We start from the raw sequence: 23,601 nt of genomic DNA on the forward strand, positions 1-23,601 counted from the left end.
GAATGCTTTAAAAATCCTGATCTAGAGCTTTGGAAACACTGTGCTATGAAATACAAATATATGCTCAGACTGGCATCTGGAACATCAGCCACTTTCTTCCTGCATCAGACACTGCCACTTCTGCAGCAATTCGGCCAGTGGGAGTTAGGTAAGGCAGAACAAACAGCAAGACCTTTTGCTAAGCATTAGTTCTTTCACATGGGTAAATTAACTAACCAAACACAATTGAAAGACATGCAAAATCTTATTTCAGTCTCCATTACATTGATTTCACACTAGTATAACTATTAGGATGTTCCCAGATTTGTATCTGTTATGTTATTTTGCTGATAGCTCCTGAATTGGATTTAGGTTAGTTCAGTGATGAAAAAAAGGATTCAGAAGTACTCAAACGAACATTTGGAAATACTAAAGCAGAGGACAGTAAGTGGAGGAAGATCTGAGTATGTGCCTGCTTCATCCCATTTATGCTGCAGTGCTGGTGGATCTCTTTGAAGTGCTGGTATGGGGGAACAAACTGCATTATCCAAATACCATTTACATAATCAGTTTTTCCACATTTAAAGAAGGCGTCTCCCTGTTGTTACTTTAATTTGTTCCTTGTAAGCATACACCTATGTTAATTTCCTCCATCATTTCCACTTCAAAAAAAGAGGCCACCTCTAGCAAAGCAACTGCCCTGAAAGCAAAACTGTACATTGCCTGGCAATTTCTTATTTTGCTTCTCTCTGAATCTGTTCCCTATCCTTGAAAGGAAAGAAATCTCTAGCTACTATTTACAGTTGTGAAGCTCCAATCAAGTACAGATGGCTATATATATATATGACATGTATCTATGCCCAGCTTCTGGGGACCACATAACACAAAATAATTTGCATATTCATTTAGACTTTTTTTTGCAGCTGCTAAAAAAAGAAAATGCGTCTACATGAAGATTATATTCATAAAGTACACTTGAAGTTAAGACTGATGGATCTGACAGGAGAAGTGGGTCTGGACTGCACTGCAAAACCATGTGTATTATTGCATGTATGTGGTTATTTCTGCTTTCTGTCATCACTGTCCAGCATCATATGACAGCAGATAAACAAATTCAGTGTTTTCATACTATGCAATGATTGGATATTATCCTTATGCTCACCAAGACTATACTGGAATTATTAATTTGTGTCATTATTTTAGGTGTCAATGTCGTATCCTGGATCCTGCGACAGAGACCTTCAACCAAAACTAGGTAGGATAACCTGTGGGTTGTTGAGATGTTAAGGCTCACCTTCAGAGCATTTCACCAAATCTCCACAGCTCTCTCCACCAGCAGTGAGAACTGATCAGTGCTGGTAATGCTTAGAGAGAGGCAGAGAAAGCAGCTCTTTTCCCACTGTCATATCTTTAGACTGAGCACCTGTTGCTGTAAATCCCACCTAAGATTTCCTCTGCTAGGAGACACCAACATCAGGTTCTCCATCACCCCCCTGCCACGTTGCTCTCTGCCATGCCCCGAGGCCTGTTCCCCACCGCGCCGAGCAGCAGTAGGACTCGGCACAGCCGACAGCAAACAGTGGGCTCAACGCTCCTTCGTGGCACTCAAGTGGGGCAGCACGTCGCCTGCCTTCTGCACAGGGCACACAGGGGAGGAGAACCTCACCTCCAGGCATCCTGATTCAGCAAAAGGTACCTTATACCTTGCTCCAGACAACAAGTCAAGTATTGCTGCAGATAAAACACACTCTTCCTGGAAGGAGGTTGTAGTGAGGCAGGCGTTGGCCTCTTCTCCCATGTGAATAACGATAGGGCTAGAGGAAATGTCTTGAAGTTGCACAAGAGGAGGTTTAGATTAGATATTAGGAAGAATTTCATTACCTGGAGAGTGGTCAGGCAATGGAACAGGCTGCCCAGGGAGGTGGTGGAGGAACCAGCCCTGCAGGTATTCAAAAAGCACCTGACACTTCAGGACATGCTCTAGTGGGCATGGTGTTTTTTTCTGGGTTCACAGTTGGACTCAGTGACCTTAGACGTCTTTTCCAACCACGATGATTCTGTGATCCTGCGATTCCTTTTCTGATTGTACGTGTGATACTGGAGCTCTTTACAACCCCCCTTTGACCTAAAACATACTGCCTTTCGCATACCCCCTTTCTCTCATATACAGATGGATTATAACCAAAGAACTAGATACACAGGGATGCATGTGACAAGCCACTCTTTTCCCAGTTTGTCAGTTCACATGTCCTGCAACTGCCAGAACTATGCTGCCAGTGAGCAATCACACCTTTGATAACCTCATGCAAACAAAACACACCAATTTCTTTCTTATCTCTTGCCCTGCACTATTTAATTATTTCAGCCAACACCATTAACACACCTCTGATGCAGCTGTAGAGGCTCTTCCAAACTGGAAGAGCTGCAGAGCAATGTCCTTATCAGTGGACTGAGAGGCAAAAGGTGACCAAGCTCCATCAGCCCCAAAACATCCCTCCTCAGCCTGTCCCACACAGGCTTTGCATGCTTTTTCCCCACTTCTGCCTTTGTCTAGGCTTGTCACCTTGTCTGCTCTCTTAAATTCAGATTTGACAGGAAGATTCTCTCTACAGCATTACCTTGATCCTTTTCATATCAGTCCTTGGAGATTTTATGCCACTGTTGAAACGCAATAAAGTAGGACGTTGCCGAAACCCTGCTGTGACAAGCAATCGATTCTGCTTTGCCAGGGCTCCCTGAAAAATCTGAGAGGCAAATGCTTGTGACGGCCGCAAATCCACAAACATGACCTGATGAGGAATTTTCAGTGCTCCCACCAACATTATAGCTGTTGTTACCAGTAGCTGAATTTATTTTCCTACAGGTAAAAGCTCAACTTTTGACTATCATCACAGAAAAAAACATAGTTTTTAGCCATAAATCTGGTACTTTTACAGAACATTCAAAAGATGCTATATAAAGCAATTCACCTTTCCACATTACCTCAAAAAAGGCACTATTCCAGGAGAGAAAAAAAGGTATTTTATTAAAGTTCTTATTCTGCAAGTGGTAATTTGATTCTTTCTGACTTCAAAACACATCAAGTGGGAAGCTGAGATGCTAAACACAGAATTCAAGAGTTCTTGGCCTTTGAGACTGAGGCTTTTCTGTCTCTTCCTGTATTTAAAGGGCCAAAATAACAAAAAAAAGGCTTTTTAAAAATAGCTGATATATGGCATGCAATTAGGCCAAATACATAATATCCTGGAAATCCAGTGAAATCGGAGATGAACAAACATTACTTTTGATGTATTTAATAACCTGTTATTTTTTTTATTCATCCAAAGGAACCTATTGAAGGCTTTAACCCAAATGTGAATGAAGTTGGTAACAGACAGTATCTGTATTTCATCTGAAATGTAAATGAGTCTTTCAGGGGACTAGGATAGAAGAGACTGCTCTTTAGTCTTGTGGTTAAAAATAACTTTCTACTCGTCACACACAATATCCCCTGTAATGATCCCAGCTTAGTATTACTTTCATGACGACCTATTAAACAAATGGGGACATGATGCATTCTTCAAAACTGAAGAAAAGTCAGATATTAAAAATAAAAATAAGGACATGTATCACAAGACTGGGTATTGTATTGGAACTAAAAATAACTTACTAAGTTTCAGGAAATAAAAAAAGGACAAAAAGGGGGTGTGAGATGCTGCACAGAAAGGCTTCAAACTATTGCCAGTCTTGAATGTTCAGAAGAGATGTCGCTCCAGGGAAAGTTTCCTGCTTGGCTTCAGGCCCTGCTGAATACTGGAATTATTCCAGCTGGTTCCTCAGCTGTTTTCCTACCCTCAGAATAAGCTGAAAAGCTGTTACCCCCTGAGTGAGAAGAGGCTAGATCAAACATCACCTTTGCCTGTATTCATGCAAGTATCTTCTGATAATCATGATAAAATGCTTGCCCAAGCACAACGGATTAATGATTGCAACATGCTCTCAACTGAGCTCTTCTACAGTTGTTTGTCAACATTAAAACTATGTAGATGTGAAAGTGGACAAAAGCAATAAATCATCTGGGAATTTCTAACTGCAGTAATCTAATTGCAACCTTTATAACATTGTTTTCTCACTGCAAGAGGTTTAAACTGTAATAAGGAAAAACTCAAATATAATCTTGAAAGAGGCTGCTTTGTAGCTTTTAAGCCACTTCTCTGGTCGGGGGATGGAAGAAAGCTTTTTGAGAGGACGGATGGGCAGATTGGATCATAGATACTTTTCTAGGGAAGATTCCAACCTGGACTCACAAGGACTGGTCTTAGTAGTAAAGACTGAAGCAAAGAAGGTATTCAGTAACTCTGCTTTCTCTGCATCCTCTGTTACCAGGGCTCCCATCTCATTCAGCAGTTTTCCGATTTCCACATTTTCCCTATTCTTCCTTCTACCACTGATGTATTTGAAGAAGCCCTTCTTGTTATTTTTCTTCCTTAGCCAGGTTTAGTTCTAAGAGGATTTTGGCCTTCCTTGTTGCCTTCCTACATACCCTGACTGTATAATGCTTTCTCATCTACTCTGCTACTGGTGTTTTTATGCATTTGCAGGAACTACATACTTCAGTCATTACGGTTTTTTTCATTCCTCACTTTTTAAAAATATTTTTTTCTCTAACAGTAGAAATCTTCTCTCTTCAAAAAAACTCTAGAGACATACACCAGCATATACTGAAATTTGCCTAAATATTTCAGGCATGCACTATCCTAAACGTTCAAAAGAAAATTAGTGAGATGGCAATTTGAAAATCAGAATTAGTAATTTGAGAAGTTTCAGAAATTATAAAAAAGTCTAACTGCATCATGAATAGACCTGCTGTGTCCCACTGTTCTTCCTGCTCATTAGAGTCTTGCCTCAAATGATAAGTAACACCCATCTGAGATATTTAAACCAGGACAGAAGTTGCGGCTACGCTTCTCTGAAGACCCACCTGATAAATTAGGCATAGCTATTTTTAAAGCCCAAGTAAAGAATGCTAATCTGCTGGCAAGCAGTGGAATACCATGCCATGGTGGAGTGAGTAGCACTCACTGAGTAGCAGTGATGTTTGAGCTGACAAAACTGCAGCAACTGTGCATGGGAAGCCTAATAAGTAAGGGACAGAGACACAGCCTGGAGAGGGGAACAGGGAACTATGGCATTTTGGCTAGAAGGACTTAAAACAGAAGAATGAAAAAGGAGCAATTACTGAGAGAGAAGTTTGGGAATAATTTAGGAGGTTCTTTGGAACAGAAGGGATCGGGTAAGGCGTTGGTGTGTGTTGGTAGAGAGAGAGATTTGAGCTTTCATGGAAAAAGGGTGGCAGTCCAGAAGCAGAAGACACTTCTGGATAATAAGAACCTGGGCTTCCATGAGGTAGCTTGGCAGCCCTGCTTGGTCAGGCACCAGTGCTACCATGACTTATCAACCCTCAGATGCCTAGTGCTGCCTCTTCCCTAACTCACATCTTTAGTTCTGAAAAATGTATAGCCCTAAATTATAAAGTTCCACAAAATTAATTCAACACTAAAAATATTCCAGTATCTCTAGTAAGAAAAACAATTACACTGGGAGAATCTAACTCATTTGAGAACTGAAAAATAGGATTATCAAGTAGTAGTTTACACAACAGTAAGAAGACACCTAACTAGGGCAACATGTTAATTGCACAGACACAGCTATGAGTCTTTTTCTGTGCAGTTACAGTTCAGGTGATGGTTTCTTTTGGAGGATCTCAAGGTTAAGACTGCTCAAGACGAAAGAGGGGTTAGAGAACTGCAGTTTTAAACAAGTGTTGGAATATGATTTAGCTACTCTATGATTCAATGATGAAGATACTTTGCCAGTTAAGGAGATACTGAAAATGAACTTCACTAAAAACCATTATGTTGGGTTTGGAAATTTATTTTTTTTCCTTTTTTTTTTATTCCAAGTGTAACAAAATACAGAAAAGTCAGCTGGGGAAAAGCAAAAACCTTACCTTCATTACTGTAAGTCACTGAAATCATCACATTTTCAGCTATATTTCACAGGAATACAATTTTTAGACTTTTTTTTCCCCAGAAATTTCTTTGCTTTAAAATATATTCTAAAATTGTGACAAGATTAATGTATTAGCATCATATTGCAGGACTTCAACGACAGACCTTGCCTAAAAAGAATTACTTCCTTATGCATATTTTGCATTAAAAATAATCTCTGCAAAACACCCCCCTTCCTATTTGTTGGGGTTTTTTTCAGACACCTGGGGAGTGATATTAATATTAGTATGCCAACTGTTACATCCTATTTTAAAAAAATAAGGAAAATTTCAGTATGCAGTTGATGTTGTAGTATACTTAAGAAGCAATTTCCTTAACAGCAAGAAACCTTACTGTAGCTGCATGAGAATAAGACACAGCAGCCTGAAATACATGGTACTGTTGGCCTTCTGTACCTCAAAGCCATTCTAATTTTTCTAACTCCTGTAGTATTTCTGCCAACCATTGTTTGCCATCCCATTTCTATCCATCACCACTGAACATACAAATAACAAGAGTTGAAAGTTATTTCCTGTACACACTAAATGCACGCTGCTCCTTGCCTACTCAACCAGGGATTTTATTTACCATAGAGTTACACTAATTTATACTTAACTAAGGACTGCATTTCTTCTACAGTTTTAACTCAACCCTTTTTCTTTACCTTTCCTGTCAGCTGTTCTCCCTTCATGCTGCAGCCTTGGAAACACCTATTTTTCCAGGACTGTTTTCTCCATCCTCCCTAACAATCTTACACGCTGACTCCTCCAACATTTCTTCAGCCTCTGGTGCCCAGCCTGTGCACACCGAATGGCAGCCACCTGCCCATGGGCACAGGTCTCATCTCATGGAAAGAGCAGGAGGCAGAAGCCAGACATGGCAGTGGTGGGCTTCCATGCTGACTTCAGTCCTCTCTCGTTCCCACTGAGACTGCCGCCACCCCAATCAAAGCAATGCATCGGGCCAGGTAATCTCACTCTGCTCTGATAAAACAGGTTAAAAAAATAAATAAACTCATCTGGAAAAACCCTCATGTAAGAATTGTGACACAACTGCAAGAGTACTGAAAACTGAAATCTGACATGTTGTTCAATAAATCCCATTTTCTTTACAAGTCCCTAAGATATGTGGTTGCTCAGCTGTATAAATAAAGGAGAATACAAACCCTACAACAGCACAAGAGGCAAAGTTGTTTTGTTCTGCATTTCTACATTATGTGAAATCAGCAATCTGTGATAGCTGAACGACATCTGTGATAATGAACAACAGAAATAAGGCAAGTTCTGTGGAACCAGAAAGATATTCCATTTGCAGTGGACTTCAGTAGCAACTTCAGCAGTGTGCCCAGGTGGCCAAGGCAAACAACATCCTGGCCTGCATCAGGAATAGTGTGGCCAGCAGGAGTACAGAAGGGATTGTGCACCTTTACTTGGCACTGGTGAAGATGCACCTTGACTGCTGTGTGAAGTTCTGGGCCCCTCACTATAAGAAGGACATAGAGGTGCTGGAGCGTGTAATTACTGAAATGTGACTGAAAGTAAACAAGAAGTGAGAAGAAAGGGAATTAAGATGTATTAAAATACAGATTCTTTTCTAGTCCCTCTGGAGAAATACAGCCTGCAACCATCTGCCTGCATCACCAATGAGCATGAAATGCTTGTGCCCATCTACAGCAAATTATGTTGTAGTATTGAAATAAGTATGATTCACACATTATAATGTGCATTTATTGCACTTTTCTGCATTCAGGGCTTGGTTATCAATCAGGATTTCACTTTCCAGTTTTCACCTGACCACAGAATCATGTTCTTTCTCCATTTTTCTTGTGCAACCTTTTAATGGAATTTAGTATACAAATTAATGTCATGCAAGCAATGTATTTTCCTTCCCAGTTTATCTACATCGAACCTGACAAAGACTCAAAATCATATTTGGTATTCTTAAATATGTTTCTAAATGCTGAGGAAATTCAGGTTTCAAGAAGAAAAAGCATCCATGTGCATCTAAGACTGTAATCTCTTCTATGGGTAAGTTATTTTAAACACTGTATTATACTTGTTGATATATGTGTGTAAGTAATATGTACACATTGACAGGAACTGTCATTAGATAACTTATGCAGTAATAATGGGTAATCAGAGCCTGATATGAGAAAAAAAAACCTCAAATCTCTACCTCATTTAAGATTTTATTATTTTTTTTTAGTCCTTTACGGAAGGTAGAAGCTTTCAAGCACATGCATGTTTAATATGATTTATGTAGATTTTCACCTCCTTATACAAGAGACTGTTTAATCTATTTCCTTCATCACTGTAAATTATTTGGGAAAAATAATTGTTGATCAAGACTAACAACAGTATAATAAAGAAAAATTTACACAATACTATCACATAACAAGTACAATCCTGTTTACTTAGGACCAATTCTATCCCAAAACAATAAACAAGCAAACAAACAAAAAAAATACAGAATCGGGAAGATAAAGCCTATATTTTGCTTGCTTATATTACCAACAAAGGAAAAAAAGCCTTGCCACATAGCTTTTTTCTTTTTTGGAGAGGCAGAACTTCAAGTGTGATCAAGGGCAATGGGACAGAAGTCTAAGCCCTCAGCTATTTGAACTTGCAACACAATCACTGTCACTAATGACACCTAAAATCTGTTATTTACATAAACTCACCCACATTGAATGAGGCAAAAAATATTGTTATTAAGACTACAGCTGGCTGCAAGACAAAAAAATAGAGTGATCAAAATTGTATTGAATTGAGGTTGTCTCCATTAATAAGTGGGAGAGGAGAAAACTGTCATGGTATATCTGAGAAGGGGATGCAAACTTAGGAGGAAATGTATGAAAGGCAGAGGTGAAAAAGAAATACAAAGGAGTTGTGAAGTAAACAAAACAAGCAGAAAATAGTCAAAGGATACTCATCCTACAAACGTGCAAACTGGTAAGTTACAGAAACTATCTCAGACTGGAGTATTACAAGGAAGAAATTTAGAAGGGACTAATGTGGAAAGAGACTGAGAAGATTGCAAAATGCAAATGACTTTGCAATGCCATATGAAGACATGAGACGGGGAGACTGTAGTTATAGGCTAAGTCTCACTCCACCTGCCATCTTGAGTGTGGTTCTTGCAAAACAAAGATATTTGCAAATCAGTCAAGTGTTATAGAAATCAGAACATTTAAGAAGAGATTCAGGTTTGCCAGTTCAAGCAAAGATAATGCCCTTAGAAGTAAGACACGGAATTTATATAGACATATAACCTAGCTAAAATGGTATGTACTAGAAGCAAATAAGAAAAACGTAATATAAAATCCAACATGATGAATATGCAGTCAAGTTCTTATCTGTCCATACTAAATCTGCCAAAACAATATAATCCAAGAATTTAAGATACTATGCAAAGTTGACACTACTGATGAATGAGTTATTTTAGAGAAAGTTTATTTTAAGCTATAAAATCAATATGAAGCTTTGCAGTAGTAACAGAAATGTATCTTTCTCCTAACTAGCACAATACCACATGCTGCAATGCACAAAAAGATTATTTACTTTTTTTAAGCCTTGTGAATGCATGTATGTGGAGGGACAGGGGTGTTTTTTTTTTCCCCTGATTGACTGAAAAGGCTTTTCTCCCACTGACACAGATAATGGGCTAGGTGCAATTCTTCTGGCTTTTTGGTTGCTCTGAACGAAACCTCTGCTATTTCAGTTTGATGGCGTTTGGGGTTTTTGGTGGTATATTTTTCAAAATATACCCCTGCCCCAAATCCTCCACATGAGTGAAGCCTAGTCTGGGCTTTCACTTGCACTGCTTAACATTTTCTATTCTCACCCTGCCAGAACAGTTGAACTGAGGGGACTGCTCCTCTTCCTTGTGTGAAGATGAGCAGTAACAACTACTGTCATCAAGATAAAGACAGTCTGATCAATGCTGCTTCTTAGAAATCAAGCACTTTTTATTTTTGCAGAAGAAACATAGCTTTTAAAAGACAAACAGTCTTAGGTTCCTGTGACGGCTTTTTTCTCCCACCATAATCAAGCTAGGAGATGTTGGGTCCTTCACCAGAAGGCTGTGCAGCCATTCAGCAAGATTTGGACAGGTTGGAGAGCAGGGCACAGGGGAATGTAATGAGGTTCAACTAGAGCAAATGTAGAGTCCTGCACCTGGGAAAAAACCAACAAAATGCACCAGTACATGCTAGAAGGTGATCTGCTGGAGAGCAGCTCCCTGGAGCAGGACCTCGGAGTCCTGGTAGACAAGGTGTCCATGGGACAGCCATGTGCCCTTGTTGCCAAGAAAGCCAATGATATCTTGGGGTGCATTAAGAGGATTGTGTTCAGGAGATCGAGGGAGGTTCTCCTCCCCTTCTACTCAGCCCTAGTGAGATTCCACGTGGAGTATTGTGTCCAGTTCTGGGTCCCCAGTTCAAGAGGCACAGGGATTTACTTGAGAGAGTCCAAGGGAGGGCTATGAGGATGATTAAGGGACTGGAACCCCTGCCTCATGAGGAGAGGCTGAGAGACTTGGAGTTTTTCAGTCTAGAGAGAAGACTGAGGGGGGATCTAATTAATGTCTATAAATACATGAGGGCTGAGCATCAAGAAGGCAGGGACAACCTCCTTTCACTTGTGCCCTGTGATGGTACAAGGGGCAATGGATTCAAACTAGAGCACAGGAAGTTCCACCTCAACATGAGGAAGAACTTCTTTCCTGTGAGGGTTACTGAGCACTGGAACAGGCACCCCAGAGAGGCTGTGGAGTCTCCTTCTCTGGAGACTTCAAGACCTGTCTGGATGCCTTTCTGAGTGATCTGTCCTAGTGTTTTTGGTCCTGCTCTGGCAGAGGGGTTGAACTCAATGATCTACTAAGGTCCCTTCCAACCCCTAATATTCTGTGATTCTGTGGTTCTCCCTGATTGGGATCTTTCAAGTAGTTACCGGTTCCCTTTTGAAAGACTGCTTTTTTAAAAAACCTTCCCTAGTCCTCTTGCCTTTCCTATTCTCATACCTCCTCCCATTGATGTGCAAATCAGTCTCATACATTACCTAGAGAGGCAGCAAAATCATAAAAGATAAATATTTCTGGGATTGTCCCCCAGCAACACGGAAATGTTTTCTGAGAACTGACTACTATCTTCGTTCATTTTTTTTCTGCTTCCTGGTTTTCTAGGCAGCCTATTGCTGAATTAAGATAATACCAACGTAAAAGCTATGTCCCAATAAACAAGCAACATACAGTGCTTTGTATATGAAACTTATTTTGTCACATAGTGAAATAAAACAAAAAAAAGCACAAAATTAACACAGATAATCTCTTGAAAGTACATCTGTTTTCTAGTTTTCAATAATTTACTATTGGTAAGGCATATTTATATAACATTTTAATTATACATTATTTTTAAAAAACTTAACTTAAACACATTTGAAAGCACACAATAGCATTTCTATGACATAATTATATTTTTGTATTTAAGATCTCTATAAAATGTATCCATATTGAAATTTTAAATTAGTTTTAATGTGGATATATACAACTTAGACATACATCTACAATTCATATTGAGTGCATGTTACTATATGAAATGTATTTCTACCTCTTCATCTCTTACTTTAGTAAAACTCTATAAACTTAGCACCTTGCTTGTCAACAAATTTGTAACCTAACCAGCAGACTATATTGCCTTCTTGAAATACTAGTTAATTTAAGGTAAGCCATGTTTCCTAATGTCTGTATAGCACTGTAGATTTGCGTATTTTCAAGTGGAACTGAAAGATATTTCCCAGGCAGCGTGTTAACAAACTACAAGCACATAGGGGGAAGTTCTGTTACCTGCTTTCTAGACTAAAAAAGAAGTGATCCTCTGACAATCCAGATACCAAGATTCATTTATTTAGCACCACAGTTGTGCCTAAAACTTCAGAAAAGCTACAGACACAGGGAACACCTTCAAACAAGTTAACTGAGGTGAGGTCTTACACAGGAAACATTTTCATCTATTTTATTTTTTCTTTCTGCAATAGCTCACTAGCTGAATTCTTACAGCACTAGAAACCTGCAAACAGAAACAGATGTGAGATAAGTGGTAAAAACTGACCAAAGGTCAGTAACTATGATGATATACCCGTTCATTACCTAATTCGCAAAAATAAAAACATAAAATATCACATCCCATGGCCATGTAAAGGCACAAGCTTTTCTGTGGCAGACAGATAAGCAAAGAGATCAAGAGACTCATGTAGTGTCATGCCAGAATCTTCCCTGCTGGAAGTCAGGTAAACTGTCATATTTCTGAGTGGAAAACAATTCCAATGTAAGGAGAAGGCTTGTCTGGCCTCCTAATTTATACTTGCTAACAAGAAATTCTGGATAGCTTCTTTAATGGTTCTCTGGTAGCTCCATCATGCAAGTAATTCTTAACAAATACGTACTATGAACTTATTAAATGTCCATTTTCTAATGTTAAATCAAGTCACAAACACTTAAGAGCCCTTATGAATGGCTTAAATAATTTCTTTTCCTTTGTTACCTGGGCTCTTGACTTCATCAACATTGAAACAGTATGATGAGATCTGAAATTAGCACTGCTTAGTTTTGGTACTCTCAGAAACATTCTTATTGATACATATTCCTATCAGAGAGAAAAATCTTGTCACATTCAGTTTTGCATACTTATCTGAGACTCACATTTTTTATGGCACCTCAATGCAGTTACCTTAACACTTCCCTCAGCAAAATTCCTTCACATGACTTGCACAGCAAATATCACAACGCACACAAACTATGCAATAACCTTGATGAAATCTACAATCAGCTCAGCCTTCGTACTTAACTGTATGGTCTGAGACAGAAAAATCACTAGAGGAAATGGAGTAAAGAAAAATAAACTAGCAGGGAAACAAGGATTTCATAAAGGTGCTGGGCACATCCAGCCTCTTCTACTTTATGTTACATTAAATATCTCGCATGAGCTTTATAATGAATGCTTGAAGAGAGCAGAAATATAGCAAGATTATTATTCCCTGATGTTATAATTTTTGAGACTACTGTTTCAGAAGAACGCTGGAAGGATGAAAGACAATGAAATAGCAAAAAGTCATGAACTTCTATAATTCATAAAATCCATCTTTTCAATTTTTAGATTAACTTTCAGGCACAGGTGAAAGCACATTGTCCATTAAGCTGGTTCGTTACTCCCAAGATGTAAGTAGTGCATAGGAATAAAGAACTAAAAGGATGCTCCTGGATCACCGAAGTTCATGTTCTTGCTATTGAAGACACTGTCAGCTAAAGACAGCATTCCCCTGTAAAACCAATTAATTATTTTAATTCTTCTATCCTGAGGATATTAGCCACTTCATAAACCCAGTGCCCTAATGGAGAAGGGATTTATTCCAACGTCCAGCTTAAATGTTATTAATGGGTGGCTGACTTTTTTATGTGTGTATGTGTCAATAATCCTTCATCTTCTTGTAGACTCTCCTGAAATCTGATGTTTGGAACCACGGATTATCTGTAGATGGCACTCACATCACTCTTAGTGTTCTCTTCTGCAAAGCTATACCCAAGTCGAGCTCTTCACATCTCCTCCCACAAAGCTCTCCTTTCTCCTGATGGCCTCACTTGGCACTCTCTGCATTGGTTCCAGTTTCGGTTTACATTCTGAATGCAGGTTACCAGAAATGTACATGATCATCCAGGCAAGGTTTCATCCTTAGCTGTATACTTCGCTATCACAATTGTCTTTTCTGTATGCACATCCTAAACGACCTAGTGACCAACTAATGCTTCTGCTCTTCATTCTGCTTGTCCCTGCTCATTTTCTACTGATGAACTCTCAGCCTATAGCTGAAATTTCTTGCAGTTAGTTCCCAAATGCAGGCACCTCACATTTCCTATTATTAAATTTCATCTAGTTGCTATTACTGCAGTCTTCAAGGTCATGCTTTTCTACTCCATAACATCCCGAGCTTTTGCTGTACTAGGAATCTTTTAACTGGGTCATCAATAAATTTCGTTACAGTGGTGACATTCTATCACCCCACCACTAGTAAAAAGCACAAATAAAGGCAAATATTCCCCAGAGAGCTCCCTGAAAAACTCAGCCAGCAGTCTTCCTGCCGCCTGGTGCTCTCTGAAGTCACACTTGCTGCAGACTCCCCTCACCTTTAAGTACAGTTATTTTAATAACACTCATTTCCTCCAGCAGTGCTTACTGTGTTCCATTTGGCACTATAACAGATTTATTCTTTTTTTTACAAAACTGCTTTCCCTATTTAAAAAAGAAATCAGTTATCTTTCCACAAACAGATGTCACAATGTGTTGCCATGACATACCAAAGGTTAACAATGGCCCATTAGTTGTGCTAACAGGGTGCTCCAAGGCTCCACACACTATTTTGTTATATTAATCTACTATATTACTGATTTTAATGACTGGCAGGTCTCTAACAGCTCATTTTTTCCTGTCTTCTATACAGATAAAGCCATACCAGACTTTAGAGAAACATTCAAATGTCTTGCTATTCAGCCTGTGACTTCATATGTATGTAAAAAAATGAGTATTAAAATAAAAATCATCTGTGCTTTTTCCTTGATTATAGCTGCAAATATGGCTTATACTTGTGGATTGTGGGTTTTTTCCTTTTCTATCACACATACTCCTAAAGCACAGTATCATCTGCTGGGCAGTATCTTTCCCTTTCATACAACTCTCCTGGTTTTCCTAATGTCCTTTTTCAGGTGACTGTTCACCAACAAGATACTGAGCCATGCTCTTAAAAAATGTAGTCCGTTGCTCAAGATACAAATTTCTGATAGTCAGATTAATCTCTAATTTGAAAAAAAAAAATCCAGTCCCCTCTAAACTCCAGCTCCAGAGTACAGTGGACTCACCCGGTTCCCCTTAAACACCTAATTTTGAGCACTCTGCTGCTAAGTACAGGAGCTAATTACCACAACCTCAGAAACTCCACGAAGGGCCTCACCCCTCAGCACACAATAGACTGATATCCTCAGATGCCAAGAGACTATCAAAACCCTGAAAATTATAAGTACTTGTACAGAAAATTTCACCACGCTTCGTAAACAGGGGCTGCTCCAAGGCCCAAACTGAACCACTCCATATCAACACATTAAAACAAAACAAAAAAGCGTTTTATATTGAGCTCAAAAAGTAGCATTTAGGCTAAAATAGCCAAACATATATTCTAAACATGTCACTTCATGGATATATATATATTTAATTTTTTTTAAAACCAGAAGTGTTATATCCAGCTTGAAGTAATTACTGTACTGTAACTGAATATAGACAAGAAGGAACACATCTGGTGCCTGGGCTGTGCAAACGTATTTATAATTAAGTAGAATTGAATACCAAAATCCAGCAATGATAGAATTCATTAGACTAGTACAATGCTCTATAATTACTCTCTTTTTCATATCATCCACTGTATGCTTTAAGAGCTCTTTTTACCCACTGATATCAATGTGCTGTGACATATTTACATACACCCTGTAAAAAAGGCTGAGGAAGTATTAGACATGTCAGAGGATGACATGGAAAGGCGACTGTTGTACAATAACTGCACTGTCAGTGGAACAAGAGGAAACTAATTTAAATTCATTCCCTGGCATGTAACTCTACAGACAAGTACTGGATTTACATTTTGTAAGAAGAGGTGGTTCTTTCTATAGTAGGGAAAACTCCCAACACAACAAAATCAATACATCACCCCTTCTCACCAGCACTATCTTCCTTAGCTTGCCTGCCTTGCGTTACTGGCTCTGCACCAAACTCACCATCACCTGAGTTCTGCACAGACCTTTCTAAGCATGATTCCTGGGTCTTTCCTCACTGAAACCATCTCCACATACTATTGCTCACACATTATATTTGGAAAGAAGTGCCAGCAGGCAGTTTATCTCACTGAGTCTCTGTGTGACTTCCTTTGCTCTACTTCTTTCCTACCAACCATGGCCAGTTGTCCTCCGACTCCTACCAGACAGTTCAGCCTCCCTCCTGGGCTGTAACAGTGCAGTGCCTGTAGGTCCTGTCAAAGCAACCAAGTTCCCTGGACCATCTGGGAAAACCAGGGGCTTCACTGCCAAGACCGGAACAGACAAAAATTTGGGCTGACACCAAAAAGACAGAGTTGCCACTCTTATTTTAAAATGTTTGTCAGGTATCAAAGAGATTTGCCATCACAGTCCAATTGGGGTTTTTTTTCATGTAAAGCCACCCACTGCCTCACTAAGGTGACCTCCATCTTTCTCTCAACGTAACTGCTTCTCTTCACTGTCCATTGAGAAGATTGAGGGAGCCTGGACTAACTTCAGTGGTTAGTTGGTAAGGCAGATAGTGCAAATATCCTGACTGCTCTCGTAGATGGGTTTGTGACTAAGCCCACACAGCCCAGTGGCAGTAACAGCCTTTGGATCAGGCTCAGCAGGCAATTACAGAGCCAGCACAGGGCTTGCAGACTGGCCCAAGGGACCAAGTAACTGTCCACAGCTGGGCTGCCTTCCCCCTTCCAGTAGCAGCCAGATACCTGCCTGCTAACAGCCTTCTCTCCGAAGCCGTAGCTGCAGCCGACCAAGAGACAAGGAAATGCAGACATACAAAAGCAGTCTGCAGGGAGAGTGAAACAATAGCTGAAACCAATTATGATTTGCACTTATTTCACATCAGCCCACAAGTTTCTAACAAAAAAACAACAGCCCTGACCAGCCACTTCATTCTCAGCTCTCTACTGTTCACAAAAGTTATTTGAGCTATGGGCCTGCAGGCTCAGGAGGAACTGCTCTGCGTTAAATATATACTGAGCTCACAACCAAAATAGTCTCTCTGAAGTGGTATTTTTATTGTAAACAAAAGCTGCTGAAGTTCTCACCTAAGGTTCCTTCAGACAATAGAGAAAAACTGTGTTTAGTAGTTGCAAGCAGACAAAAGGAACATAAAAATCATTAAAACAAAATTTAAATGATGGTGTTGTCTTTTAATGAGAGGATTGTGCACAAATGAGAGAGCACATTGTTCTTTCTATAAACTATTGCATGAAGAAAATTTATCTTTCAATAGCTATTAGTACAATTCAGAAATGCCATATTCTAACAAGATTATCATTCAGAAGATATGACAGATATGACAAAAAGAGTATTTTTAAACTCTGCTGGACCAAAAGAAAAGTTAGGCTGTACTTCGAAGAAAATTAACATAACATACTTGTTTATCAAATAAATGTGTGTGAACTTCCTTTTTTTTAAATTTTCATAATTTTCTAATTAGCTATGTTGACAAAAACATATTTGAAACAGAACTAATATAAATTTTAAATCATATTTCTTTTTTTTTCATTAAAAGCTTAAAGGAACAAGTAAAGTAACACAGTAAGACAAGCAAAATCATTTTAAAATTCACAAAATTTAAAACTTCAACAAAGCAACTGTCAGTGACCACCAAGGAAGGAATTTTCAGATCTGCTTTCACATACAATTGTAGGAGAGAACATCAATTACTGACCTACGTATTCTTGATGCAGAACAATCAAAACATGAACATCACAGGAATATTTGGCAGTATTTTACTGCTCATAGCTTTTTTACAAACATTCAAAAACATCAAACCTGCAATTAGTCTATTGTGTAATGTGTCAGTTTCCCAGAAAGATTCCTGTATTAATGTAGGTTTCTCTTAATTGACACTAGGCAGAATTATGCCTACAAAAGTGATCACCAAAGCAGCGCTGCTGTTCAAAGGGGGAAAAAATGGTTTGGGGGAAGAAACGGATCCCACCGCAGGAGCCACCACGGAACCGGCCCCCTCCAGCCAGGTGCTGAAGACACCTGCTCGGCAAAGTTAGGCCACAGATCTGCAGCCAGGTTGAGGATTTCTGGAAAAGCCCTGCCTGCTGGAGCCTGCACAGCTCTAGGCAAGACAGCTGCCCAGAGCCAGCTGCTGCTGGCAGAGCAATCAGCACAGCTCCCTCCCAAATATCCTCCTCTCCAAGCAACACTTGCACGCAAAGCAAGGAGCAGACTGAAACATCAGAGGACTTGTGTCCTGGCAACCCGTGGGAAGACAATGCCTTTCCCTGGAGCTCTGCAGCCCTTCCTGCCTCACACAGCCAGCCACATCCCTCGGATGCTGTGGGAATGCCTGCATTTTTCCTAAGAGGAAAGCAAAGCAGGACGAACCATCTTCATAGGCTAAATACAACCCTGGGACTAAGACACTAGCAGCCCTCTTAGATCTCCTATGCCATGTGCTTTTGAAAATCATTACCACATCTTTCAAAGAAATTAAACTCAGTAGAATTTGCAATGAACAAATAATATGGCTAATTAAATATTTGTATCTAAGCTTGAAAGCCTCAAATATTCTCGCATGACACCATGCAACTAAAAATGAAAATAAATAAATGAAAAAAGTAAAACCACATGTATTATCTAGATTTGATATCGCAAAGATACAGGAAGACACAGGAACTCAAAGGGTGAAATCTGTATCTACTGAAAAATATTATATGTTCTGATTCGATTTTTATTACATGCAAGTGTGGCCTGGTTTGGTAGTTTCAAATACTTAAAATTAAAAAAAAAAAAGAAAAAAAGCAGGAAGGCAGTTTTATATAGCTAATTAATCTCTGAACCTTCCAAGAAAATGAGAAAAGTGACCCACAAAGGTAAGGGCTCTAAAACTAACATTACCTACATACATCAGTAATTTCAATACTTTGAATTAAAGATTTTTAAAGGAACTACTTGCATACTTAAAGTTCAGTATTTGCATAAGTCTTTGCAAGATCTGAATAACAAATCAAAGAATTTGTTTCAAGTTTATCTTTAGGACCTAGAAGGCACCCCAGATACAGCACTACCATTTAAAGGTTATAACAAACTCATGGAATCAGCATGAAATTTTCAGAAAAAACCTTCACAGAATCACTGAATCACCAAGGCTGGAAAAGACCTTTAAGATCACCAAGTCCAGCCTATGACCCAACACCACCACATGGCTAGACCATGGCACTAAGTGCCACATCCAGCCTTTCCTTGAACACATCCAGGAACGGTGTCTCCACCACTTCCCTGGAAAGTCCATTCCAATGTCTAATCACCTTCTCCATGAGGAGGCACTTCCTAATATCCAACCTAAACCTCCCCTGGAGCAGCTTCAGGCCAATCCCTCTTGTCTTGTCACTAGTTGCCTGGGAGAAGAGCTCAGCCCCCACCTGACTACATCCTCCTTTCAGGTAGTTGTGGAGCATGAGAAGGTCCCCCCTGAGTCCCCTCCAGGCTAAACAGCCCCAGCTCCCTCACCCTATCCCTATAAGACTTTCCCTCTAGTCCCTTCACCAGCTTTGTTGCTCTCCTCTGGATCTGCTCCAGCACCTCAATATCCTTGAAGTGAGGGGCCCAGAACCAGACACAGTACTCGAGGTGAGGCCTCACCAGTGCCAAGTACAGGGGCAGAATTACATCCCTACTCCTGCTGGCCACACTATTCCTGATACAAGCCAGGATGCCATGGGCCTTCTGATACATTTTGATACATTTTAAAGCTTTTTCCATCCTTTAAAGGGTTTTACAATTGTTGTATCAGGAGTACTCCCCTGTAGAGAGGCTTGGGAAAAGAAAAAGGATACAGCAGAACACACAAGAATCGATCAGGCCCAGTGTGTTAGATATTGCGCATCATTTATTGATATTTCAACAGTGCTGCTGTTAATTGCACATTAAAATGCAATTATATTTTTGCTTTGTCTTCATAACTATTTTTTTTTTTAATGTGAAGAGTACTTCACTGTTTCTCTCCTCAATTATCTCCCTAGAAATGCAAGGAAACTCCCAGTTCTTTTTTCTCTCACGTTGCTAGAGAACATCTTGAAGACCACAGAAAGCATACACTAAGAGCTCAAACATTTTAAGCTGAAGAAGTCAGCATCAGTGGTCTTGAAGAAAACTAGCATTTTTGCCATGTTCATTGGTCACTAGAATCAAATATTCACTATTCTAAGGCATTGGTAACTGGTGTCAAATTTCGCTATGCAAAGGAGCTTAAAAACGTAAAAGCAAAATGCTTCTAATATTTCCATACCCTAAGTATGCAGATCTCTTTGGTATTCATGAAACAGATGTGGGGAGACTCAGCATGCAGACTCTTAGTCATGAAAACATTTTATGAGATGTCCCACAAAAGCTATTGTGAAGACTTTTGCACAGAACGGTTCTTGGAAATGTATCCAATGAAGTAAAATTAACAATAATGACAGTCTTACCTGGTCCCAGGGACAGATGATTCCTCCAAAACACATAAAGAGATATCCCATGGCAACAAGACATACCCAGACCACCAGAGAAAATACACGAAGCAGCTTCTTAAATACAGGTTCTATGCAGACAAGGATAAATATAGCAAAAAAAATTGCTAGGGCCGTTGGAACAGTTATTAAAAATGCCACATGGTCTTCAATTTCCTGGAAACAGAGAAAAACAAAAAGAAAGTTAAAAACTAATGTACTTAAAGGTCAGACAGCAATAACATACCCTAAACTGATCATGCACAGAGATCTAAGAAAGACATGGCTGATTATCAAAAGCAAAATGAATCAAAAGAAGATTTATTTCACTGTAAGAAGCTGTTATTTCAAGTATTAACTTCATAAACAACTATTAGCCACACTACTGCATGGTACTTCTTTTACAAAATTAAGAAATTGAAGCAGATTGAGAAAACTGTCAACCACAATACAGAAATGTACCAGGCCCATGAGACTGAGAAATGTAAGAGGTAAACTCAATCTACAGAAGCAGCACAGCCTTTCAGCTGTGGAATTCAAGAGATTGCTCTGATTACTGTGGTTTTCAGGTGAAATTCAAGCATCCCCATTGAAGACTGCAGCTGTCAGAATGCCTCCCATATCAACTATGTGTCCATAACTCCATAGAAGCCTCTCTGACAGTGATATTTGCTAGGTACTATACATTTTGCTTCTGTTCAAAGCATTTATCTGGAAAGACGGGCTCTAGATTACATATATACATGTTCTCCTAGCAACTGCTTACTTCAAAATGTGCAAAAAGCACCCAGGGCAAGTATTAGAATCTAACTTCAAGTGAAATTCAGATATAAGCAATTTTTAAATTTATTTACAGAACTTATATATAAGTTACTAAACTAATATATTTAAATTATCTAGTGATAAATGCATTTAAAAAGAATCTTTTTTTAAAATTTTATATTCGAGTATGTGTTCAAAAGTTTCTCTGGTACAACAGCACTATATCAAAGTCTGGTCATAGGATCCTTAATCATCCTGGCAGCTGTTACCAATTTTAACAGCTTCATTTGTAGCAACAAGGATTGTAAAAGCAGGCCCAAAAGGCTACTGTTGCAACAGTATAAAATCCTTCACTAACCACACAGCTCCAAGCAGAAAAGCCTTGAATCCATTTATTCATGCCGAGTAAAATCTTGGGAACAATCTGAATGTACCTATTTTAAGATGTGTAAGACATCTAGGCACAAAGAAATAACATTTCTTTTCCCCTAGTTTTGTAGTTGCTTCCTTAGTGGCCTGATAGATCTTGTGTATTCGTTGGTTTTCAACTTAAATTCTTAACATTTTATTTAAAAGCTTTTTGATGTGACTTTTTCTCCTTTCTTGTAAGTGTCTAAGACTCACTGCAGTTGGAGACAAGCTAAAAATGTATAAGTGAATTTGTAGATTTAAAGAAAAATTACAAATGCTGCCATTAGTTTTTTGTTTGGTGTCCTTTGGCTTTGTTGTTTGGGGTTTTTTTGTTGTTGTTGGGAGAGTGTTTTTGTTTGTTTTGTTTTTTCATTGGTTTGGTTTGCTGGCTGTTGGTTGGGTTTGTTGTTTTTTTTGGAGGGGTGGGTCTGTTTTGTTGTTGTGGTGGTTTTTTTTTTCCCCAAAAATCTATAAGGAGACACTTGCTTAAGGTTCTTTCCTCCTCTTCTCCTCAGACGTGTTTGGTCTTGCTTGCAGTCCTGCCCACAGGCACACTGCACATTGCAACACCCACCTGCTGCACCAGACCCCCTCTGCCCACATCCCCCCACTGCCAGTCCAGCATCACCTCTGCCCCACACAGGGCAGCCCCCACCAGAAGCCACTCGCACACAGAACCCCACTCCCAAACCTCCACAGATCACTCCCGCATTCCTCTTCCATAAGAAAAGGAGAGGACAAGCAGAAGACCTCTGCAGAGCAGGTTATCTTTCACCTACTCTACCCTGCCTGACAACAGGCACCTCATCTTTCAACTCTTCTTATTTTTCCTTCCCTTGTAAATTTGCAAAGTCACATATTTCAGCAATTATTATTGCAGTACCAATGATCAGGACATAAACAAGAGAAACTTAAGAGATGGTGCTAACTTTGAAGTGCACTCATCTTCCAAACATTATATACCCACATTAAGGTTTTCAAGCACTCATGTGGACATACTGAAAACAATTGTATGGGTTTAAGGCAGGCCCAAACAATTCTTAGGCCTAGAGGTAAATGTCTGCATGAGTACAGAGCTGTATGAAGGAAGATACATGCAAACTTGCACAGTAAGAGAAAAAATATATAACCTAACTAGCATCAGTAAGAGCTACTGATTTATGTCTCTGAATTTTGTGATTATATTTTTTTTAATCATTCCCATCTCTGCAATTTGTTTCACCCAATTAACTTTGTAGTGTTACAACCAACATTAGCCCAGGAAACATGCAAAGCATTTCACTTCAGCCTTTGACTTCTGCACTTCCAGGTGGAATTGCAAAACTTGTGTTAGAAGGTCAGAGAAATTAGTCCCTTCCCTGGTGACAGGACAACATTCTGTTCCTTGCACCCATCTGTCAGCAGGCAAGGTCACAGCACTGAAGGAACCTGCAAGTTCCTGGAAGGAGCTGAGACTCAGAGAAACCACAGATTTAAATGATGGCAAATCGGTATTTCAACGATAACAATCATGCTACAAATACACCAGTGAGAATATCCACATGCACTTCAACAACACATTTCGGTAAAAAAAAATTAAAAAAATACAAGTATTGTGCTTTCTAGGACAATCTTGCTTCATAACAAATCAACAATACTTAGATTTCAGTTTAGAGCATACATATGGTCACACAGCTACGTATTTCTATACGTATCCTATAATTAAATCAATCTATCAAAATGTTTGTTTGACATTAACAGCTGATCAGTCTGCTTCCTTTCTTTAAGTGTAGACAACACTTAAACAAAACTTGAATCGCAACATTTAGCTGAGCCGTTTTGATCACAAAATCCAAAATTTTATTTCTGCTTTCTCCCCATTTCTGGTTGGCTATTGTGCAATTTTGCATTTTGTTTTGATGTCAACATACTCAGGAAAAAAAAACAAACACAACTACAATGTACCAGAACCTCACCCCAGGTAACCAAATGCAACCTCCCTGGCCACAGTGGGATGTCACATCTCTGAGCTGACTACACAGCAACCCGCTACCAATACCACAAGCTGCTTGCATTACACTGTACTCTGTGTGAATTCTGAAGTAACATTGAAAATGTAAAGACAGAATAGT

General features: G+C 39.3%; 1 protein-coding gene across 1 annotated transcript in view; it reads right to left on the reverse strand.

Moving 5' to 3' along the window:
• The window catches only part of ADCY2 (adenylate cyclase 2 (brain)), a 206,360-nt gene extending 184,881 nt beyond the window's left edge, over positions 1-21,479 (reverse strand). The window contains exons 1-2 of the mRNA XM_010008360.1: positions 21,438-21,479; positions 20,297-20,494 (exon numbers count right to left, since the gene is read on the reverse strand). Coding sequence (XP_010006662.1) covers positions 20,297-20,494; positions 21,438-21,479 — 240 coding nt within the window. The remainder of the gene's footprint in view (positions 1-20,296; positions 20,495-21,437) is intronic.
• Positions 21,480-23,601: the final 2,122 nt, after the last annotated feature.

Source organism: Chaetura pelagica, unplaced genomic scaffold, assembly GCF_000747805.2.
Source record: "Chaetura pelagica isolate M959 unplaced genomic scaffold, ChaPel_1.0 scaffold71, whole genome shotgun sequence".
NCBI lineage: Eukaryota > Metazoa > Chordata > Aves > Apodiformes > Apodidae > Chaetura > Chaetura pelagica.